Source organism: Microtus oregoni, unplaced genomic scaffold (assembly GCF_018167655.1).
Source record: "Microtus oregoni isolate MIOR12 unplaced genomic scaffold, Mior012 000017F_ref0000208, whole genome shotgun sequence".
Taxonomy (NCBI): domain Eukaryota; kingdom Metazoa; phylum Chordata; class Mammalia; order Rodentia; family Cricetidae; genus Microtus; species Microtus oregoni.
The window spans coordinates 3816123-3839877 of NW_024543076.1; the positions used below are offsets into that span (position 1 = coordinate 3816123).

General features: G+C 48.2%; 2 protein-coding genes across 3 annotated transcripts in view; one reads left to right on the forward strand and one right to left on the reverse strand.

Moving 5' to 3' along the window:
* Fbxo10 (F-box protein 10) overlaps positions 1 to 3000 on the forward strand; it is a 43267-nt gene extending 40267 nt beyond the window's left edge. The window contains exon 11 of the mRNA XM_041667833.1: positions 1205 to 3000. Within this exon, the coding sequence (XP_041523767.1) occupies positions 1205 to 1379 (175 nt within the window). The 3' untranslated portion in view covers positions 1380 to 3000. The remainder of the gene's footprint in view (positions 1 to 1204) is intronic.
* Positions 3001 to 4653: 1653 nt separating this feature from the next.
* Positions 4654 to 17762, reverse strand: Polr1e (RNA polymerase I subunit E). Of its 2 annotated transcripts, none has more exons than XM_041667667.1 (12): positions 17599 to 17762; positions 17066 to 17169; positions 14067 to 14143; positions 13414 to 13499; positions 10836 to 10894; positions 9954 to 10098; positions 9517 to 9624; positions 8865 to 8961; positions 7781 to 7914; positions 6387 to 6468; positions 5600 to 5731; positions 4654 to 5086 (listed from the first exon to the last, which is right to left on the reverse strand). In XM_041667667.1, exons 1-12 carry the CDS (start codon positions 17717 to 17719, stop codon positions 4927 to 4929), a joined length of 1305 nt encoding a protein of 434 aa, XP_041523601.1. In that variant the 5' UTR covers positions 17720 to 17762; the 3' UTR covers positions 4654 to 4926. The 2 variants fall into 2 exon arrangements, with proteins under 2 accessions (XP_041523601.1, XP_041523600.1); XM_041667666.1 differs by having other exon boundaries at positions 7766 to 7914.
* Positions 17763 to 23755: the final 5993 nt, after the last annotated feature.

Genomic DNA, 23755 nt, shown 5'->3' on the forward strand with positions numbered 1-23755 from the left:
CCACGTTCTTACCAGTGTGGCCATTAGACTTCACGTAAAGCTTTCAGTTGCTTTCCTACATCAAAGTCCCAAAGTCTACATTTCTCCAAACAAAACATGGGCTGATCTATCACAGCAATACCCTAGTCCCTGGTACCAACTTCTGTCTGTGAAGAGACACCATGACCCCAGCAACTCTTATAAAGGAAAATGTTTAATTGGGATTGACTTATAGTTCAGAGGACGAGTCCACTGTCTTCATGGTGGGAGGCCCGGCAGCATGCAGGCACACATGGTACTGGAGAGGTAGCTAAGAGTTCTACATCCAGATCTGAAGGCAGCCAGAGAGACCATGAGACACACTGGGCCTCGCTTGAGCATGTGAAACCTCAAAGCCTGCTCCCAGAGACACACTTCCTCCAACGCTTGAGCATGTGAAACCTCAAAGCCTGCTCCCAGAGACACACTTCCTCCAACAAAGCCACACCTCCTAATAGTGCCATTCCCTATGGGCCTGTGGGGGCCATTTTCTTTCAAACCACTGCATAAACCTAAGATACTTAGTGTCTGGGCCACCCATCAATAGGTGAATGCAGCAGCAGGCATGGGTGTGTGAGTGTCCCTGTGCTGGTCTAGCTTTAGTTGTTGGTTTTTATTTGATGTGTAACATGAGTGTCCCATGGATTGCATGCATGTCTGCGTCATGTATGAGCCTGGTGTCCGCAAAGGTCAGAAGAAAGTCAGACCCCCTGGAAGTCATTCTCTGTCTCTTTGTTTTATTGAGGCAGGGTTTCAGTGTGTAGCCCTGGCTGTCCTAGAACTCTGAAGAACGGGTTAGCCGGAGCACACCACTCTCTGCTTCGTGCATTCTTTTTCAGCATCGAGTAGCTTCCATGCACTGGTGCAGCAACTCCTTTGCCTGCTCGTCACCTGAAGGTGATGATAAATAAGGCTTGTAGACCATTCGTGCTCACAAAGCTGCGGTGTGTGCACATGGCGGGGAGGGGTAGAGATAAAATCCACTGATTCACATCTAGATCCAGAAAGATGGGGAAAGTTGAGGACCTCAGAGGAAATGTTCCATGGTTCCATACAGAAATACAACAGGGATCTGTCCCTAGATTTAAACTTGGAGGCCCAGAGAACTGGAGCCAAAGGTGAGACGCAGGGGTTCACCCAGTACTCTCTGCCTCTGTATTCACTAGCTCTCCTTCTGCACCCCCAGGTCTGACACTTGGCGCCTGGTGAATCCACCAGCACGGCCTCACCTTGAAAACTCAGTCAGGGGCTCCTCTGGGTCCCACAGTGGGCAGAAGGTGACAGCCATGGCGACCAGGATCACAGCCCGTGTGGAAGGTGGTTACCACAGCAACCGCAGCATCTTCTGTACTATCCTGTAAGCAAGAAGACTTGCCTCAGCCCCAAGCCCCAGTGGGCACTCAGAAGAGCTAGAGGCTAAGACTCTTGGGATGGAAGTTAAGCCTGGGAAGACTCCCAGCCCCACCCCCATCCTACACACCACCACTCCTGAAAAGAGGGTCCTAGGCCTCCTGAGGACTAAGAACAAGGTACTTCTAAACCCTTTACTCCACAGCCTTCATCAGGAAGGACCTTGGAAACATTCCCCCAGGAGAAAAAGTAAGAGCAATTGGGAGTGTTCCAGCACTTAGAGGTTAGGAAGAGCTAGGGAGGCTCAAACAGCACATGCAGATTTTAGGTCAATCATTCCACACTACAGAGAACCTCACTTTACACAGACCAAACCTAGACTCTTCTCAGGGAAGAGAGTCCTTCTGATCAAGGGAAGTAACTGTGGTGAGGGAGACAGCTGCTGCCTTTCCAGGGCCTGCCCTCTTGGTCCCTCAGGGGACAGGACTGCCTCCCAGCCGCCTCTGGGGACTGCAGTGTTTTTATTAAAGACAGTTCTAGACTGGCACATGGCCCTGGAAGCAAGGAAGGGGCTGGGAGCAAAAAGGTCCTCCTGAAAAGCTGTCCCAGGAATGATGAAGGGACACACTAAAATAAGAGGGGCAGGTGGCTGCCTCAGGTGTGCAGGCAGGTGCTGGGCTGGGCCGTGTGAAGAACGAAGCTCCACTGTCCCTAAGGAGCCCCCAGGTTCAAAGCATTAGCTCAGTGCCTGCCACAGGATTCGGACTGTGCGTGGACACGTACTCTGTCCCTGCAAGCTCCAGCCTGTCTAGGTGGAGGTGCCCTCCAGCGTGTCCATATCCTTATGGATGACTAGCTGCCTTGACCAGCCCTACCGTGTTTCCCACTCTGTGCCTTGGCTTGAGCTTGTTTTCCTTCCCCGCATGCCCTCCCAGTTATCTCTGTGTGTGCAGGCCCCACCTCTCACTCCAGGGTTAGCTCAGACACTGCCATCTCCGTGTAACTTTCGTTGCTCCGGTGATAGTGTCCCCCCACCCCAGCCTCACCCTCCCGTTCCCTCTCAGGGCACTGAGCACTTTCTGCCTTGCTTTGGAACTCTCTGGGTCCATACCCTGTCCTGCCTGTTTACCTGTGAACTCTCCGAAGGTAGAGCCCCTTCTGTCTGTGTCCTTAAGTCCCAGCCCAGAGCCAGAGTTGAGTTAGTGGCCTAAGTGATGGGAAGGCCCACTCCCAAAGGGCTTCCCTAGACTGTACTGTGAATGTGACAAGCTTTGAGAGCCAGGTGGGCTTGGACCCCACTGTGGAAGGGGACTGCATGCAGGGCCAGCTCCGCCTTGATGACCCCCTTTCCCACTTGGCCTTTATTGCAGGGCCCTCACAAGCCTTTGGGGTCAGATCCCATGCTGGTTCTGTGGAGCCCTAGGTGCTGCTGTTGGGTGAGTGGGAGGGGGAGCTCTGACTTCTCCCTAAGCACTCTGGGAACAGGAACCCTGGTCTTTCCCATCTGCAGTACTGCCCATGCCCTTGTCTGGTGGCCCCAATATGAGTCGCTGTATAAAACGCTGCCTTTGGTATTTTGTAAGAAATGACTTTTCTGTGAATCAAGTACTTACGAAAATCTCAGTAACCAAAATAAAGCTCTATATATTTTAAAGGAGGCGCTTCCGGGTCTTAACTGGGCCCACACATTTGCTGCAGTTCCAAGGACCGGCAGGCTTCCCCGCAGGTGCCACTGAGACCGCAGAATCAAAGCTCTCGTTGTACCAGTTTGCTCCCACCACGGCTCAGAATCCAAGGCTGCAGGGCTACATTTCGGGGCCTCTGTACCATCCAGAGTCCTGCCCAGGGGCCTGTCTGGAGATAACCACTGACACTGCCTCCATACAGGTCACCTGGTGCGCCAAGGGGCTTCAGATACACGAGCACGTCTCCCTGGATTGGGTTCTCCCTCAGCATGTACCCACTCAGCTCATGAGCTCGGTGTTAGAACTGTTTCACATCTCTTGTGTGTTTCTATGTGAGCCTGTGTCCCAGCACACATGTGAAGGTCGGAGGACAACTTTGGGGAAGTTGGTTCTCTGCTTCTCCCAGGTGGGTTCCAGGGAGTGAATCGGGTCATCTGGCTTGGCGGCAAGTGCCTTTACCAAACACTAAGCCATCTTCTGGCCTGGTAGTAAATAAATACTGTTAGTTTTCTTAGTCTTAAAAGCAGCCCACCCAAGCTAAGGCAAACCCATCTTCTGAACTTTCTTCTGATAAGGGGTGTTCAGAGTCAGCTCCCTCTCCTGGCTTCCCTTGTGGGCTTCTTAACCAACTGCTTTTTCAAGCTGCCCCGGATTAGCTGAAGATTCCTCCCAAATGTTGGCATTATAGGCTTGTGCTACCATTCCCAGCCCAGACTGTGTTGCCATGAGCTGTTTTATGCATCTCTTTCATCCAGTGTGGAGCAGTCTGTTTCCTACAGAGGACTGATTTCCTGGGGGGGGGGGGGGGTGTCGTCAGAGTACCAGGTGTCCTGTTACTCTCTGCCTTTCCCGTTGAGGCAAGCTACTCTGGGAACTCGTGCTTTTCAGTGAGGCCAGCAGCTAGGAAGCCAATGGATTTCCTGTCTCTTGCTTCCCGGTGTTGGGCATATGGGTGTCGGGTTGGAACTCAGGTGTTTGTGGGACTTTTAACTGCTGAGCTCTCTCCAACCCCGTTTTTGTTGTAAGTTCTGTTGCTGTGGGTGTATGCGCACCACAGCCCACAGTGGAGACAGGACAACTTGCCTGTGCTGGTTTTCCCCTCACCATGTGAACCCATGACAGGCTTCCAATCAGTCTGTCTTAAACTCACCTGCAGAATCATGGCCACAAGACCAATTTGGTACTGTCTAAAAAGACTCAAGCCTCTAGCGCAGCTCCCCTCCCCAGACCCCAGAACTTTATTACAACAGCGGGTCTGTCAAGGCCTGAATCCAAAACCAAGTGAGACCCTCATGATGATGGTCCATGCTTTCCACGTTGTATTCATCGCCAACCATGCCCCTCTGCATGGTCTCCATGGGGAGGGAAAGCCGTGGTTATCATTCCTGACTGGGCTCTGCTGTGCTGTAGTAGGCTGTTCATTTAGATACCACTGCCGGCCCTCCTCCACCTGCTGCGGCTCGTCCAGGTCCTCCTTTTAAACCATCATCCTTTTTTTAGGCCCAGAGTTCAGCCTGACCCTCCCAAACCCTGCACATGACCCAGCAGGAGAAACATCTGCCATTTCTAACCACAGCAACAGCAAAGGAGGGAGCCGAAGTCAAACTAGGACATCCTTTAATCTCTGCATGAGAGGCACAGCTGGGATGCTGGCTGAGGCATGAAAACAGTGCTAAAGTAAGGCCTTGGGGTGGTGGAGCACAGTAGAATCCCGGACAGGCCCAGGATCCACAACTGTCCTGCCTCAGTCTCCTGAGTTCTTGGGTTATAGGAAAGTACCACAACATCCAGTCTGCTTCCTTTTTTAAAAAATAAAAGTGGGACTGGACAGAAGTGGCTGTGACATGGCCAGAGCGAGCCATCTGGAAAAGATCTAGTTCATCTTCTTCCGCTTTGACTGGCGGTCTGAGGTCAGGGCTGGAGGCAGTGGGAGAGACAGAGTGCCCAGTCTGTGGTCCTCCTCCCTGCCGTCTGCCAGGGTCACCTTTCTTTTGGAGATCTTCAGCCTCATGGCTTTTGCTATCTCAATCATCCTAAGGAAGAAATGGAACAGATCAGGAGGAGCCCTGTGTGCGCTGTCAGGTCTGACAGGAGTGAGGAGCACACTGTGCTCCGGACCATAAAACTGGGTTCTCTGTTTCTACCCTCGCTTCACCCCTAGATCCACGGAGGATCCCTCCCTAGTCACAGCAATGTAGGGCACACAGGGTTATTCAGAACAGAAAGCTGTGGGAGGCTCAGGCCTAAGGCGCAGGCACCCTTTTGGGGAGTGAGATCTTGAGAAAGTTATTCCTTTCCAGACCTCAGAGTCCTAATATTTTTTGGAAATCAGTGAAGGACTGTGAATGAACTCAGTATCAAGCCTTGCAAAGAGAAGGCACTCAGAGTTTTTTGCCAACCAATCATTCATTCACAGGAGATTGTCTTCTGGTCCCAAGATTTTTCCGTGAGACACCCCAACCCTTCACCCCCTTCAACAGGGCCTCATGGGCAGGAGGAATCCACCTTGGTGGCCGCAGGGACCAGCCTCACGCTGCCGTGCTCACCTTTTCTCACTGAGTTTCAGGTCCCCCTGCAGCACTGTCAGGTCGATCTGGAAGTTACTTATATGCAAGGCGAGGATGATTGCATACGCAGTGATCTTGGCCTTCATTGAATTTGAAATTAAGTTCCGTAAACTGCAGTCAATGGCAATGGAGGAGAAATGAAGTTAAACCCCAAGTGCTAAGTAAGAACACCAGAGCCTTACCCTCTACAGTCAGTGGTCCCAGTTTGGGGGGCAGCGGGGCAAAGCCACACACACAGCCTGTTCCTTCCAAGCTGCCCAAGTCTCACAGTGGACAGTTAAGTCAACCCATGTTTCCTCTCAGAGACAGAGAAAGCCCCGCCCACGTTTCCCCAGGTGGCTGGTAGCTGGTAGCGATGTACTCATGAAACCTTTGTAGGAGCCTGTGACTGTCTGCTCAGCAGGCCACAGGAAAAACCACCCAGCCTCAGTGCTGCCCCTGCTCTTTCCAAACACAGCAGGAGCAGGGAGCACAGCCCCATCAAACAGCGGCAAACAAGGCCTGGATGCAGTGCAGTTTGTCTTCTAGGTCACTGGGTAGCTGTCCTTTCCTGCAGCACTGATCAGCAGTAAGCCCGGCACTGCAGGGTGCCCCACAGCTAAAGACAAATGAACACTTCCAAGAGGGACAGTGTATGATGTCCCCAGAAGACCGCCAGACGGCAGTGACTCTTTGGCGCTGGATCTCTGGACATGGAATTGCACCTGAGTCCCCACACTTCCCTGCCACCCCCACCTGCATTCCTTCCACAGAAACAGCCCCTGACCTGCCATTGTTGTAAGTCAGACAGGTGAAGTGCTTCAGCAGCTTCGTGTTGATGATGTGGGGGATTCCAGGTCCCAGGGCACCTAGAACACAAAGTCAACATTGGATCATTTTCCTGTAAAGGGGCACATCTGTAAGTGGGTGGGTGGGGGCTGTAATGGCCAGAACCACATGATAAGAGGAACAGGGGCCTAAGAGCCAAAACAGCCACTTTAAAGTCAGACACACACAGAAGGTGTTGTGAAGGGGTGTGAACACAGCTAGAACAGACTGATGAGGACGAGGCACACACAGTAAAATACTGGAAAATAAAGTAGACTGCAGGTGGAGCTGGTGAGATGACCCAGTGGGTCAAGATGTGCCACAAGGATTCGCATGGATATAGAGAACTGATTCCAAAGCTGTCCTCTGGCCATAGGTACACTGAGCACGCACCCCCCCCATAACTACCTATAACTAAGTAAATTGAGGGTGGAAGGCGCGAGAGACCAGAACACGAAACTTGAGAGTTCATCCTTGGTGCTCTCCACAAGAAGAGTGAACAGACACGCCTTGTGCTGCAAACCCCAGGGGTCTCCTGCTGGCTTTTCAGCTTGGGGTGGGCATGAGTGTGTGACCGCCACGTATGGTCTTAGAAGCAGGTGGGACATCACAAACTGCCTCGCACTCTCAGTGTGAAACACACCATCACCACATCCTCCTACACATCACAAAAAGAAAAAAAAAAGGCAAGCATAGCCGTGCACACCTTTAATCCCAGCACTCGGGAGGCAGAGACACATGAATCTCTGTGAGTTCCAGGCCAACCAGGGCTGTGTAGTGAGACTGTCTTAAAAAGCAAAACCACCTGCCCCAAGCTTCTTCACAAGCAAAGCCCTGATTTCCTCCTCCTGTAACTGATGTTTATTCTAACAGCCTCCCGTAGGTTATTCCTCTCATTTGACCAGGACACTGTGTTTTACCGGGCAGAACAAGCAGGGCATGTGCTCTCTGGAAGCCCCATCCACCCTGTCCCCATTTCCAGAGCAGATGAAAGAAATACAGAGAAGGGGGCTGGAGAGACGGCTCAGCGGTTAAGAGCATTGCCTACTCTTCCAAAGGTCCTGAGTTCAATTCCCAGCAACCACATGGTGGCTCACAACCATCTGTAATGAGGTCTGGTGCCCTCTTCTGGCCTGCAGGAATACATGTAGACAAAATATTGTATACATAATAAATAAATATTTAAAAGAAAGAAAGAAAGAAAAAGAAATACAGAAAAGAGAGCCCTGCGAGGCTCAGGCAGGCAGTGGGACCAGCAGGAAGGGCAGGCCACACAGAGAGCCTGGACAGACAGACATCCACAGACAAGCAACCACTGAGGATAACAGGATAAAGTGCCTGCAAGGGGCTGACTTTTTCCCTTTATCACTTTCTGAGCTCGAAATCTAATGAGGGCGTCTAGGAACCAGATGCTTCGGGCTTGCCGGTCTCGACTCCGCTCATCTGATGGCAAAGACTTCAGCATTTCTATGATGAAGGAACAGTGGCTAAAAACAAGGAAGAGAAACAGGCGGTCAGGAGGCATCACCAGCACACGGTCCCCACACACTCCATCCCCTCTGGGCGGGTTGGCTAGGGAGGCTAACCCTAGCAGGGCACACCGGGTTTGATTGACAGACTCCACGTCATTGAACAAGGTAGAAAAACAACAGAGGACAATTCCGAAGATGATCAACCTCAGACCTCCACATGTACACGCACCCCCACACAAGCACAATCTCACACTCACACAGACACACACAAACTCTAAGAAAAAAACGAAGACAAGGAGGACTAGAGAGATGGCTGAGCAGTTAAACAGCATTGCTCTTGCAGAGGCCTTGTCCGTTTCTTAGCACTCACACCTGATCCAATGACATCGTCTACTGGACCCCTCCCTACCCATGTTATGCACACAACATAATCTTATAAAAAAGGAAGGAATAATTAGAAAGACCAGAACTAAGACATAAACTAACCATCATCTTTTTTTAAAAAAAAGTTGTTTTAAGAGGGTTAATCTCTGTTATTTAAACTAAATATACAATATTTAAAATGTGCATATTTAATTTTAGAAGTTGTTGGCAAGCATACTGTCAGACAGCCATCACTCTGGTTGCATCCATGCCAATGCCAGCCTTTGGCCATCGCCAGTGACAATCAGCATTAACAACAGCAGGACATGGGGCTGGCTTTGGTCCAGGGCCCCAGATTACAGGACCCTGCCACCATCTCTCCAGCTATAGGTGCTACACGCATAAACCAATCCTCTTCCTTAGATCTATCCACACCTCCTGAATGCCTGGTGTCAAAGCTTGCTCCTTACTCTGTGGCTGAGCAGACACCTCCCCATAAACTCCCTGAGCTGCTACTTTCTGAGTGGTATTATCAAGGTCTTGCTTTATGTCAAACTCCGTTTCCCATCATGCCTCACGATGCCCCACCTGCCCACGAATACCTGTTCTCTTCAATCATCTTCAGTATGTCTTCTGATGTAACATTTCTGAAGGCTTCGGAAGGGCTCTCAAGAGCATCGTACTCAGCCGGGGACAGAACTGGTTGCAAGTCAAGAACATAACTGACCAAAATGGACACCTAAGTCATCTCAAGGGACCTCATTTCCCAGGCAGAGAAGGAACTCAGAGGAAGCAGGGTGGAGAACAGAGACCCGATTCCCAGATTCCAGCCCCGGGGTCACTTCCTACCTGGATTACCCCTTCACTACTAGAGCTTTTGTTAGCATTCTCCAACTAGCCAGACCCCCTGAGCAGGGGAGTTCTATGTTCCGACACTTGTTTCAGTATGTCTGCTCTGGACTTTGATGCCAGCCAACTCAAAGGTTATATTCTGTCTGTGGAGAATGACCCCCACAGCACAAAGCTGTTAACTGAACACCGGGTTTGATTCCCAGGAGTAGGTCCTTCCGCTAATGAGGAAGCCAAACTGACAAACCTTTTGCCAACAGCAATGGGATGTGGGAAAAGGGTTGGATGTTGCATTTATTAATGTCGCAGGACCACGGCTACAGCTACTCTTACACAGCCTGGCTCTGCCAATGTGTACCAACACGACAGCCTGCAAATTAGGCACCTTCCAAACTGCAAGGATACTGTCTTCAAATCTGTACACGTCTTCAGGCCTGGTCACATCAGCGTAGCAGGGAGGAAGGTACAGGGAGTCATCTTGCAAGTCATTCTGCATGGCATCGCTGACCAGAGCTTTCAGTGGAGGAAAATTAACATGAGTGCCACCCTGTGCAGCTACAGGCTCCCAACACTCCATGAACCCAATACAGTAGAAACCACACGGTCCAAAACTCCAATCTGAACACCTGCCAGGATCTGAACTTCCCAGCCATGCAGAAGGTGGATACAGTGTTTGCCCTCAAGTAACTCAGAGCAGAGTTAGAGACGCATGATAGTAAATATTCACTACACAGCATCAGAGAGGCTGCGGCCATGTACCAGGAAGGAATCCAGCCTTCGAGCTCCCCGCTGGCATCTGCTACCTTTGCGGGCACACTCTACCCCAAGCTCCAGCCTCTTACCGTTCACACCCTTTGTATCGATGATGTTCTCTGCAGCTTTAGTTACTGTGAGATTCAAAGATTCGCTGCCAACTTTGTTCATTCTCCTGGAGTTCAGGGACCGCTTCTGCTTGGTGCTTCCAAAGGCTTCAATGCAAGAATCCAACTGTGTAAGAAACAAACCCAGTTACCAAGGACAGGCTGGGCAGCACGGCTGTTTCCAAGTGTGTAATCACAAGCAAGCTGTGGGGTCCTTGAGCCAGGATTACCTCACCTGTCATTCAGGCTGAGTCCTTTCTCAAACCTGTCCACATAAGGACTGGGTTTGCTGCACTGACTCCCAGTTACAAATCCACATTTAGTTTTCCATCGGTACAGAAAGACTTGACTGGAATCAGGGTTGGGAAACCTGTGGCACACATCCCACCCATCTGCCATCTGCTCCCGTAGCAGACGCTGTTAATAAACCACTCCCTCTCCCCAAGTGAACCAGAGTGGTCTTCTCTTTGCTGTGGCCCATGCAGTACTGAAAGTTCAGTCTGCCACCCAAAGGCGAGACTTCACTAAGAATTCTTTACATCCAGAAGCTCAAAGAACTTACTTTGTTGATATGCATCTCCAGGTACAACATTGTCCACAGTGTGGACCAAAACCTAAGAAGCTTTCTGCTATACCCCCTTCATCCCAGAGAACAGGGTGCAAATACCGACACTGGCTGTGTTCACCTGGCCAAGGCAGCAGCAAGCCTGCTCCCTGGGAGACCAGAAGGCCTCTGCAGGTAGCAACCAGGCGGAGAACCAAAGACCAATTGAGATGGCGCAGCCAGGGAGGCCCACATTCAGGGGGGCTGTTACACTGACAGGGAAACCAGGCCTCGAAGGAGCGTCCTTAACTGTCACTCACCTTTTCCCTGAAAGTCTTGGTCTGATTGTCCAGCAGGGACTCATGCTCAATAGCATCTTCTACAGAAACACAGAACAGGAAGAAAGCACACTGTGAGGCTCACCAATGAGTACTTTACTATATTGGGGGGGGGGGGGGGGCTCACTATGCTGCCCACGATGATTTTAAATTTGAGTTCAGCTGATACCCGGGTCTTAACCCCATAAGCGTGTGCACGTGTGCTCAGCCCTGCAAGGTCTTAAAAATATTAATAGTGCTTAGTGTTTATTTAACATTAATCTAAGAAAAACCAAGCTCCTTATTCCGAGACTTCCCTAACATGAATGTACACTGAATACTGGCTGTATTCCTCAGTAAATAAGTAAGAATGGCTGTCCTCTGCCCCAGCCTCTTAGATCAGAAACAAGGAAAGATGAGGCCCGCAGACACAGTGACTGGTCCAGGCACTTTCCCAAGCCAGGCCACGTCAGAGGGAACAGAAACCAAGTCCTTGGCTCTTCCGATAAGTAGATCTGCTTTTCTGGTCAAAGACCTAAAAGGCGGGTGTTTATAAACATACTGGGAATTTTCACACGTCACTCTCCGACTTCCCACAATGTACTCAAATAGTGAGCGGTACAATCTGAAGGGCAAGAACACAAGCTCGGGTTAGCTCAGCAGCAGGTCACCTCAGTCAGCCACGTCTCAGTGCTGCTAAAAAAAGGAATAACACACACGAAAGAGAGAGCGAGCGAGAGAGAGAGAGAGAGAGAGAGAGAGAAAGAAAAGAAAAAAATCCAGGTGGTGGTGGCAACTGCCTTCAATCCCAGCAGAGGCAGATGTCTGTGAGTTCAAGGCCAGCCTGGACAGAGCGAGTCCCAGGACAGCCAGACCTACACAGAGGAAAGGAAGAAAAAGAATAGTAGTACCTATGAAGTAATTATGTGGTTCTTGTGAAAGGTGTTCAGAATAGTGACAAGCACACTGCAAAAACCCAAAACTAGCATTGCCGGGCGGTGGTGGCATACACCTTTAATCCCGGCATTTGGGAGGCAGGTGGATCTCTGTGAGTTTGAGACCAGCCTGGTCTACAAGAGCTAGTTCCAGGACAGGCTCCAAAGCTACAGAGAAACTCTGTCTCAAAAAAAAAAAAAAAAAAAAAAAAATCTAGCGTGCAGCGAGCCAGAACAAGCCACTATTTATAAACTATCAGCATGTAACACAAATGTATCTCATCAAGAATTAAAAAACCTTAGAGTCTGAAGAGATGACTCAGCAGGTAAGGGCACCTGGCTGCTCTTGTAAGAGGACCTAAGTTCAGTTCCCAGCATCCACATGATGGCTAACAACCATGTATAACTCCAGTTCCACGGGATCCAACTCTCTCTTCTGGCCTCCACAAGCAATGCATGCATGTGGTACACAGACACACATGTAGAACCATGCACATAAAATAAATCTTTTTTAAAAAGGAATTTAAACAATTCTACCTCAGCAGGCTGGTAGAGGGCCAGCAGGTAAAAAGGTGCCTGTTACCAAGTCTGATGACCTGAGTCACATGTTGTTCACATGTGCCTGGATCCACATTCTGGAGAGAGAAAATCAACTTGCTTGAATTGGCCTGTGACCACACACATGTACTGTGGTGTGTGTATGATATTATATATAATACATATTATATATATAATACACATACACATATATACATCCAATAAATAAGTGTAATAAAATTTTAAAATTTCCATTGGAATTTAGAAAGTCTAGAGGATGGCTCAGTGTGCCGAAAATTGCTACCCAAACATGAGGACCTGGGAAGCTGGGCACGGTAGCACACATCTGGAATCCCAATGCGGCCACAGTAAGATGGGAAGCAGAGACAAGAGAACCCCAGACGCTCAAGGGGCAGCTGCCGGCCTACTCAGAGCCAACAGACACAGTTTCTCAAACAGGTGGTCAGACAGCAGAGGTTCTGCTCTGACCGCTTACATGTGCTGTGGCATGTGAACACCTGTGCTCCCACACATGAAGGATTAAGAAGAGCCTGTGGTGGGAAAGAAAGCCCCATGAGACACCTGCACTGACGACTATTCCTGCTTAAAAAGGCTGCTTTCTGAGACAACATCTGTAAATGCTGGAGAGACGGGATCTTGCCTGTCATACAAAGTCCTTAGCTTAGATAGTAAGGGGTCAATAAATGATTCATTAAAATATATACTATATATATTTTTTTTTTCAAATAAAAAAAAGAAAACACTTGGCAAGAAGGCGTCCCATTATGGCTGAGGATGAGCTGTGTTTGCCGGGAGACACCACGTTCTAAGGTCACACTCCCTTCACCATATAAGCACGTGTGGTGGCACATACCTGTAAGGTCACCACTCGGGAGTTGGTGGCAGGAGGACTAGAAGTCCAAGGTCATCCTCAGCTGCCCGGCAAATTTAAGGGCAGCCTGGACTACATGAGACCTTGTCTCAGAAAGGTGTATGAGGGGAAAACCATTTAGAAAAAATTACAAATGCCTCTTAGGAAACAAAAATGAACTAATCCAACAAACCCCTATGATGTGACCTTTAACTGAGTCTTCATTTCTGGAACCTACCGGCAAACAGCGGCTGCATGTTGAACAGCTCGGCATCATACACCTCCATCTGGCCAGAGGTCTTGTTCACAATCCCCACAAAGTGTCTGGGCAGAAGCAGAATGACACGGTAGTAGATTATGCACGGGTTATTATCCACACAACCCTCTTTCCTATTTACAGATCCCTAGCTTCTTTCTGCCGGAGGAGGGCGTCTGCTTGCTCACAGGTAACAATCCCTGCAGAGAGGGAGCAGTAGGGATGAAGAGGGAGGACACACAGAATGGATGAGGACTGAAAAAGCCACCAGATGGTTCTGATGAGCAATCACATCTAGATTGTGGTGGTGGTGCACGCCTTTAATCCCAGTCCTAGACAGGAATATAAGGGAGGAGACAGCTCTCACACACAGTCTCATTCTGGGATCCCTGGAGGCGGGATCACCATTTCAGACTGAGGTAGAGGTGTAGAGGTAAGAGTTGGTGGCTGGCTATTTTACTTTTCTGACCTTCAGGCAAGTTTTATTTATTAAAATACAAATGAAATATCACTACACACAGGATCTTAGTGAACCCACAGATCCCCCCAACTACCTCCAAAATAAGGACTGAAGATGGTGTCACTGTCGCACTAAACCCTCCTAGCCCCTCTGTCACTGCCCCGTGGCCTAGTACCTGCAAAGAGTGTTGCATTTGAGGGCGCCAGTCCCAAAATTGTTTCCAACATAGGAGAGCCTGTCTGTTTCAGCGGCCTGAAAAACAAAGTGTTCCATTGACGATCAGCATTGAAGGGCACTGAGCATGGACTTGAATCCAGGACCAAACTGTGCCAGCCCTACACACCCTCCAGGAGGAGATCTAGCCCCATCTCATCTATAGGAACCTAGGGTGTCTCTGGGGGAAAGGCAAGAAAACTTTGGAAAGGGAACCCCAAATACCTTAAGAAAGCTTTGAGGTGGTAGGTATAGTTCTTGGGGGAAGTGGCACCTGGGATTGCATGAAATTAAAAAGCTTTTTCAGAGCAAAGCAAATATTACCTAAAGTAAAGAGCATACAGAAGGGGCTAAATCACTGCCAAGTATAATAATATTCATCCAACAAGGGATTAATATTTAGAATATACAAAGAACTGTAAAAATTAAAAAAAAACCTCAACTAATCTAGTCAAAAAGAGGACTGATGAGCTAAGTAGACAGCTCTTAAAGAAGTGACACAAACTGCCCAAAATATGAGAAGTGCTCAAGACCCTTACCCATCAGAGACACCAATGAGAACAGCTGTAAGGTTGCACATGGGCTCCGTGGATAAAGAAAGACCCTTACCCATCAGAGATACCAATGAGAACAGCTGTAAGGTTGCGCATGGGCTCCGTGGATAAAGACCTTATCCATCATCAGGCCGGGCGGTGGTGGCGCACGCCTTAATTCCCAGCACTCGGGAGGCAGAGGCAGGCGGATCTCTGTGAGTTCAAGACCAGCCTGGTCTACAGATCTAGTTCCAGGACAGGCTCCAAAGCCACAGAGAAACCCTGTCTCGAAAAACCAAAAAAAAAAAAAAAAAAGACCTTATCCATCAGAGACACCAATGAGAACAGCTGTAAGGTTGCGCATGGGCTCCGTGGATAAAGACCTTACCCATCAGAGACACCAATGAGAACAGCTGTAAGGTTCCACATGGGCTCCGTGGATAAAGCATTTGTGGTTTAGATGACAACCTGAGTTAGCCCCAGAATCCACATGGTAAAAGAGCAGTGTGTGTGCGTGTACATTCAGGACATGACAGTAGAAAGGAACCATGAGAAAAAGAGTAGCAAAAGAAGAGGGAACAGAGGGTAATATAATATGTATGTAATGAGATATTCATGTGTTTTAGAGTGTTTTGCCTGTATGCAGTGCTGGCAAACTAGAATTACAGTTGTTGCCTCTATGTTGGTATAAGAAACTGAACCCAGGTCCTCCAGAAAAGCAGTAAGTGCTCTTAACCACTGAGCCATCTCTCCAGCTGAGGATGGATGTCACGAAAGTGAGATTTGAGAGGGAGGCAGGGGACTAACAAGAGGGGAATAGGGAATGTGGGGAAAGACAGTGGGCAGCGAGAATAAAGATAAAAACATTTCTATTTTTTATTTTATGGGCATTACTGTTTTGCCTGCACGTGTGTCTGTCTAAGGGTCCCCTGAAACTGCCAAGTGGGTGCTGGGAACTGAACCTGGCTCCTCTGGAAGAGCAGTCAGTACTGCCGAGCCATCTTTCCAGTCCCCAGTTAAAAAAAATTTAAAGTGAGAGAGAAAAATAAAAGTTCTTGAGTGAGCTGCATGGAGAACCAGACAGTGAGGTCTTGGTCTTCCAGCACTCCCGGGTACAATGATTCTGCAGGTCATTGGCTTGCGCAGCCCCAGATCTTCGCCAACCTTTCCGACGTCAGCTCTTCCTAGACCCAGCTCTTCCCAATTAGACAAGTTCTTTTTTTCCCCTTGTCACTTTGGACACCAAACATCAGCTTCTACCTGTTCCCCAATCTTCCAGAGCTCAACTCTGATGTACCTTTCCCAGGAAGGCATTCAGACAAGTAGAGACTTCTCTTCCTACTGAGCTCCCTAGGCCCTAAACCCTAAGCTTTTTCTGCTGTCCACCTGTACTACCCAGAGAATTTGCATCTCTGGAAAGTAGGCATTCTTAACCCTACACCTATTGGGGAGAGACCAGAAATGCTATTAAGTACCCTGTGGAGCTGGGTGGCAGCACGCCTTTAATCCCAGCACTCAGAAGGCAGAGGCAGGCGAATCTCTTTAGTTCAAGGCCAGCCTGGTCTAAAGAATGAGTTCCATGACAGCCAGGGCTACCACAGAGAAACACTGTCTTTCATTTGTTTTTGTTTTTGTTTTTTTGAGACAAGGTTTCTCTGTAGCATTGGAGCCTGTCCTGGAACTAGCTCTTGTAGACCAGGCTGGCCTCGAACTCACAGAGCTCTACCTGCCTCTGCCTCCCGAGTGCTGGGATTAAAGGCGTGCGCCACCACTGCCAGGCAAGAAACACTTTCTTGAAAATCGAAAAACAAACAAGAAGCATTCTGTGAGGCACAGGTCTCCCACCCACAACAAAGAATCACCCCGTTCAAAACATCAACAGTGCTCAAGCTGGGAACTGGACAAAGGCTCTGGGGTAGAGAGCACCCGCTGCTCTTCCAGAGGACCAGCATTTGAAGCCCAGCACCCACAAGGTGGCTAGCTACCATCTGTAACTCCAGTTCTAGGGGATCCAATGCCCCTTTCTGGCCTCCACCAGCTAGCTACACAGACATGGTGCATAAACAAAAACAAAATAACACCCATGCCCATCAAAGAGTGCTGTCGCTGAGTCCCCGAGGAATGCTGTCAAATCTGACTCAGGTGCTCCCTTTGTCTGTTACATGAGGACACTGGGAATATTCAGCAAGTTCTACACAGTGAGTTCTAGGATAGCCAGAGCTACACTGAGAAATCCTGTCTCCAAAGAAATGGAACCCAAATATGTGGAAAGTCATCGCTTCACCCAAATCTTTCACTCAGCGCCGCCACAGTCCCATTTGCTACTCCTCCTTTTCTCCCCTTGGCCCTCCCATATCTGCCCCCACCAAGGGTCTTCAGAGGCCTGCAGAGCCTTGCAGAGTTCTGACAACCTGAACTCTGCACTTACCAGGATCCGCTGATTCCTCAACCTCGGGTTTACCACGTCGTTGCTGTTGTACAAGGTGAAGCGCATGTTGCCTGGATTCTGCAGCTTCCCATTGGAGAACTGAACTGTAAATGTAACCCAAGAATGAGATAAGAACAGGACCAGCAGGGAGTAGTGGGGGAAGAACTGCATTGTGGCTGGGAACCCGTGATGAAGGCAAGGGAGCTTCTGTCCGACTTTTAGGGGGACTGAAGGAAGTCCTGGTCCAGTAGTAAAGAGGGAGATAGGGGGTGGCCGCTGGGCAAAAGTTATCACAAAATGACTGAGGGAATGTCATTAACTGGCAGAAGAGAGAGAACTCTGCTCCGTGGAGGGGGGAAAGAGCGAATGAGAGATCTGGGCAGTGCCCTGTGAAATGTTCTTGCATAGATGTGAAGTCGTGACAGAGGAACGGGAGGATAGCCGGGGCTCTGTCCCAGCTCCAGGAAGTGGGCAGGAGGGCTACCGTGGAGCCCAGACAGGAGGGGCGTCCGCTCGGGTCTCACAGTCTTTACCCAGCACAGCTTTCTGCCTGTCGTCAGGCTCCCCACAGTACAGCCACCTTGCACACTGTGGCACCTCTGTCTCCATGTCTCCAGTCAGGCCGTCCAGCCTGGAAGACTCCAGGGAAGCCATGAGCTCGCCGGTTCCACACGCGGACGCACACGCCGGAAGTGGATCTCGGGGCCCCTCCCAAAACATGCAAGTTGCGAGACCACGCCCCTCGCGCACTGGAGTTTTGTTCCGGACCACTCTTGGCTCCTCCCACGATGGCCACGCCCTCTAGTAGGAGGGCCTCTGCGAGGTGCAGCTCGAAAGTGGCACAGTGCTCGGGTTGCGCCCGAAATTAGTATCACCGCTAGCCAAATGCGGAACACAGCCTCTTCAGCCTAGGTTTGGCGTGGAGCTGCCTCCGACTTAGAATCATTTAGGTAGAGGACTGTCTTTCTTCCCCTCCACGAAAATACCACCCCAAGACCTGAAAAGACCAAGTTGAAACTTAGAATTCGCAGACATGAAGTCCTAGAGCACCAAGCAGATGTGGCAGTGGGGGACAGCCGCTGCTCGACAGAGTTTCCCATCCACACACTTGGAGAGCAAGCCCTATACATCTCCCACCATGATACCTCCTCTGGCAGAGGCGTTAATGCTCTTTGTTCTAAACAGCTCCGGGAGGATAAGACCATAAGGAGAGACAAGGAGAACTCGGGTCATTCCGACAAAAGCTTCTGAAGTGGAGTATGAGGGAGAGAGAGATGAACAGATTCAACAACTCTTTTTCCTCGTGGGGAACTATCATAGCAAGGGGAAGGAGGAGCATAGGCCCAGGCCAAAGCACCTTTGCCCAAATACAGGTCAAGGCTGAATCATCTTTGTTCTCCAAAATACTGTCTTTTGAGAACCCCATATCCTCCTCAACACCCAGACAACTACAATGACCCTAATGCCTGCAGGAGCTTTTGCCTCGCTTTCCTAATTACTTCGTTATAGAAACTGCTACACATAAAAGCAATGCAAGCCCTGCGGTGGTGGCACACACCTTTAAATCCCAGCACTCAGGGAGACAGAGGCAGGCAGATCTCTGAGTTCGAGGCCAGCCTGGTCTACAGAAGGCGGTCCAGGACAGCCAGGGCTACACAGAGAAACCCTGTCTTGAAAAACAAAAACAAAAAGAATGCAAGTACACGACAAAGAACTATTCCCCCTGAGCATTTAAACTGTCAATTAGTAAAGTAACAGTAAAATGGTACATATTAGAGGCTGGGAAGAGTCTTGAGTATTGAGTAGAAAAAAGATGGGACAAGTAGAAGGGAACAGTTGTTTGGAGAAATACCTTCTCATGCTCTATAAAACAGTGAGATGATTGAGGGATGCCAATTAATTACACATTTCAAAATAACAAATAAAATGTTAAATCTTCCTACTGCAAAGAAATGATAAATATTTTATATTGGATGTAACAGTTGCCCAATCTGATCATGATACATTGCAGTGAAATATTACAGTGTATTCCTTGTATATCTTTATGTGTTCATTAAAGAAATAAAACATACACCCCCCCAAAAAAACTGTCAATTAGATAACACACTCACCACTGAAGACTAGACTTTCCTATGGACAAAGAACTTGGAATAGTCGAGTGTGGTCTGTCCCCCAGATAGCTGAAGAGACGATGGTTCAGCAGTTAAGAACACTCGCTGCTGTACTAAACTACTCAGGTTCTGTTCCAAACATCCATTGTTGGAGCTCCCCTGCCCGTAACTCATTGGGATTCTATGCCCTCTTCTGGCCTCCTTGCCACCTGAACACACACACACACACACACACACACACGCACAATAAGTAAATCTTTAAGAGAAAAAATTCTTTTTTTTTTTTTTTTTTTTTTTTTTAGTTTTTCGAGACAGGGTTTCTCTGTAGCTTTGGAGCCTGTCCTGGCACTAGCTCTTGTAGACCAGGCTGGCCTCGAACTCACAGAGATCCACCTGCCTCTGCCTCCCGAGTGCTGGGATTAAAGGCGTGCACCACCACCGCCCGCCCGAGAAAAAATTCTTTAAAAGCTTGTTTAACATGCCATGAAACTGTTGGGGATGGTGGGAACTTTAAAATTTCGGATGAGTCTCTTTAAGACATGGAAGGGGTGTGGCCTCAAAGAGAATCTGGAAGGCAACAAACCCTCCTGACTGCCAGGTGAACAGTTTTGTTTTTGCAAATTACCGCTCACCACAGGCTCTAAGCTGTGGAACCAATCAGTCATTCCTCCAAACCTAGGAACCAAATGAAACTGTATCTCTTTATGAGTTGTTCATCTTCATTTTGTGTTGTTTTGGACAGCTCTGTGTGTGTGTGTGTGTGTGAGAGAGAGAGAGAGAGAGAGAGAGAGAGAGAGAGAGAGAGAGAGAGAGAGAGAGATCCTAGCTGACCTGGATCTTACTCTGTAAATCAAACTGGCCTCAAATTTACTGAGATCTGCCACCCACCTTTGGCAACTATGCAATCCTCCCATTATTCAAATTCACCTACTATCTTCCTGCTATTTTTACAACTAAAAGATCCTGTGACAAATCCTGTTGCAGCCTGATGTTGTGCCTTACACTTGTGATCCCAGCATTTGAGAGGCCAAGACAGGAAGGCTGCTGTTGCTCAAGTGAGAACTCTCCCTCTCTCTCTTTCAAACACACACACACACACACACACACACACTCTGTGCTTGCTTTTATCTGTCACAACTCTTTGTCTGACTGGGAGGTTGCTTTCTTTGATCCTACCCAATTGTTTTCAATTGATTGTTTCCAGAAAGGAAAAGGAAAGAGATGAAAAGAGTTTCATTGTCTAATCATTTATCTGCTTCTTCTGTCAACATTTTCCATACTAAGCTTATTTGAAGCTAATAACTAATTTTGGAGCTAATTAGAAACACATTTCATTTTTTAAATTATTTTATTTATTTATTTATTCGTTCTCAAGAAGGAGCTGCTCCTTGGTAGCTAAGTATGAAGGAGGGAAAGCGCTGAGGTCCCCAGCTCCCTTTAGGCTCCGGCTGTCTTCGCACTCCACCTATTCTGTACCTGAGGGTGACTATGCACTCCTCATCTCCTGCCTAGAGCTGGGATTACGGACATGGGCCGTCACAACAAGCCAGCAAATCTATTTCTTTCCTTTTCCATCTGCACCTCCCACTCCCAGGAGCTCTTTAAAAGTGGAGATTCTCAATGAATGTTGGATGAGAAAGCTGGAAAGATAGCTCAGTGGTTAAAGGCACTTGCCATCAAGCCTGGTGGTCTTCCTAGGACCCACCTGGTGGGTTACTTCTTATTTATTATATTGATGCTACTTGGCCGGGCGGTGGTGGCGCACGCCTTTAATCCCAGCACTCGGGAGGCAGAGGCAGGCAGATCTCTGTGAGTTCGAGACCAGCCTGGTCTACAGAGCTAGTTCCAGGACAGGCTCCAAAGCCACAGAGAAACCCTATCTCGAAAACACCAAAAAAAAAAATATATTGATGCTACTTACACAGTAGTATACACCTGTACATACTAACAATAAGTAAATAATCATAAAACAAATAAATATTGAACAAATGAGTAAAAAGATAGGTAATAGGTCAGCATTGTTACTAATCCTTGGAGTCTGGGACAGGGAGTGCATCTCAGAGATAGTTAGTGATGCTCTTGAAACCAGTTAGCATAGGTCTTAGACATAATAGATACCATGTCAATTGCACTGGTTCAGTGAAAATGAACGGTTATATCGAGGTTAAGAGGTGTCAAAGACGGCCACAGTATACGGAATAAAATACAGTTCTCAAAGTAAGTGTCTTGACCCCTCTATAGTATAAGGACACTATGGCCATGCTACACAAAGTACCATTGTCTGTAGAAAGAGCAACATCATTACCTGGGGGCCGATCAGATCTTCTGACCAGAAATCAGCAAGTAATGTGGGTACGGTTGAAGAGTGGGGGCTCTGTCACTAAAGTGAGTCCCTTTTAAGGAACCTCCTTGCCAACAGGACATAATCACCGAAAGTCCTCTGCAGTGGCTGCTGTATTACTGGTGGGAAAGTAAAGATCCCCAGAATTCCCACGGACAAGAATCCAAAAGATAGATGTTCCATCCCACATAAGAAGTTCTACGGATGGGGAGCTGGGTCAGAATTGTTGTAGTGTACCTCAATGCTGCTCAACTAGTTACCAGGGACTCAAAATACATAGACAACATATACATATCCATGCATTAAATAACCGAAATGGGATGGGATGCTGGGAGCCTTATGGATAAAAAGTCAAAAATTCACAGTGGCCTCTTTCGAGTTAAAAGCACGAATTACTAAAAGTACACAAAATTTACCATAAGAACTTTTACTTCTTAAATTTAGTTTGGAGAGTCAGAGATACCTGGAATTCTCTTTTGGTGTGTTTTTTTAAGCAAAGGAAATTTTGAATGGGGTGTGTGTGTGCAAATTTCTCCTTTTTCAGGCCAATATCCCCATCTGCTGGTGTTTCAGGATATCGCTAATGAAGATGGAAATGCAAGGGAGAGCCTGGTTTGCTGTGATTTACCCAGAACTCCAAAAACGACTTTTTTCCCATCTTATTCCTCATCTTCCTTTCTTGTACCTCTACCTCCCCCTTTCTTCTGTTCTCTTCTTCTGTGTTGCCTCACTCTGTATTCTCTATCCTTCTCTTTTCTGTGTCGCTTGATTCAGGCCTTGCAGAGCTTTGTCTGATATTCCATTGTATTCAACTCTGTATGCTCTCTTTAAAAACATTGTACTGGGAGGGGATAGTAGGACATATGTGACATGAAAGAACGGGGAGAGAATCTGGGAGCTAAAGGGTCTATCTGGGATGGGACTTGAATAAGGGGAAGGAGAGGCCAAATGGAGGTTAACCTAAACTAAGGATTTATGAAGAAGCCTTAGGAAACCCTATTAGCTTATGAACCAACTAAGAATATAATTTTAAAGGAGTTATTTGTATTCAAGTGTACGTATGTGTGTGTCTTTGCCCCTTATGTGAAGGTGCCTGATGAGGCCAGAAGAGGGCGTAAGGGCCCCTGGAGCTGGAGATTAGGCAGTTGTGAACTGCTTCGTATGGGTGCTGTGTAGGCCCATATTTCTATACGGCATGGCAGCCAAGCCATCAAGCCATAGGCCCCACCTGAGGTGGTCATGTAGCCCTGCAGACAGGCTGTCACTGCCCTAACAAAGGGTCAGGATGTTGTTGCTCCTTTCTTTGTAATTTGGAGGATGCCTGATAGAGATGCTGATTCAAGCCTAGTGACAGCTAGCAAACAGAGCAGACAGGTAGCTGTGGACATGACGAAAAGCCATTCACCTGGTTACCTAGGAGACAGAATGCTTCTTCTTCTTCTTCTTCTTCTTCTTCTTCTTCTTCTTCTTCTTCTCCTCCTTCTCCTTCTCCTCCTCCTCCTCCTCCTTCTCCTCCTCCTCCTCCTCCCCCTCCTCCTCTTCTTTTAAAGAAGTTGAACAGAAAGGGCCCACACTAGGAACAATGCTGCTCCTAGAAGATGGGTTATTAGATAAAAAATCTCAGTGCCTGGAAATAGTTACTAGATATTGGTCAGCCTGGTTTCCATAGAGAGCTCCAGGCCATCTAGGGTTATAGAGTTAGACCCTATCCTTAAAAAAAGTTTTTAAAAAAATCCAGCCTTGAGTGGGGAAGGGGCCCCAAGTCTGAGGAGCTATTGGCAGTTGATCGACTGCTAAGGGGAAGAGAGGGGAAGGAAGAGAGAGTCACTTTCCTTTATGATTATGGCCACTGGTAGGTTCCCCAAGTCCAGTGGATGATCCCACAGCCCTGTGCATGTTGGACTCAGTGGCTTATGAAAAAGGAAGCAATTATAAAGGAGGACATGCTAGGAGATGAGATGAGGCAGTTAACTCCCTGGGGGAGTCAGGGGAGGGAGAAGTCAGGATAGGCCCAGGATAAATTGTATACATGTATGAAATTTTCAAAAAAATAAAGATACATCAAAAAAATTTTTTAAATTGTACTGTATACAGTGGCTATACCTGTAATCTCAGTTCTATGGTGTGGGAGTAGGGGAATCAGAAGTTCAAGACAAGCTGGGCTTATGAGAACCTGAGAGAGAGAGAGAGAGAGAGAGAGAGAGAGAGAGGATACCTTGTAAATGCTTTCTCCAAATC

Bases quoted from the DNA above. Each gene is read 5' to 3' on its own strand.
- Polr1e (XM_041667666.1), bottom strand. From the start codon at position 17,719: ATGGCTTCCCTGGAGTCTTCCAGGCTGGACGGCCTGACTGGAGACATG. The intron at 17,170-17,598 runs GTAAAGACTGTG...TTACATTTACAG, and splicing joins CAGGCAGAAAGCTGTGCTGG to TTCAGTTCTCCAATGGGAAG. The intron at 5,732-6,386 runs GTCAGGGGCTGT...CATTGACTGCAG, and splicing joins CTGACTTACAACAATGGCAG to TTTACGGAACTTAATTTCAA.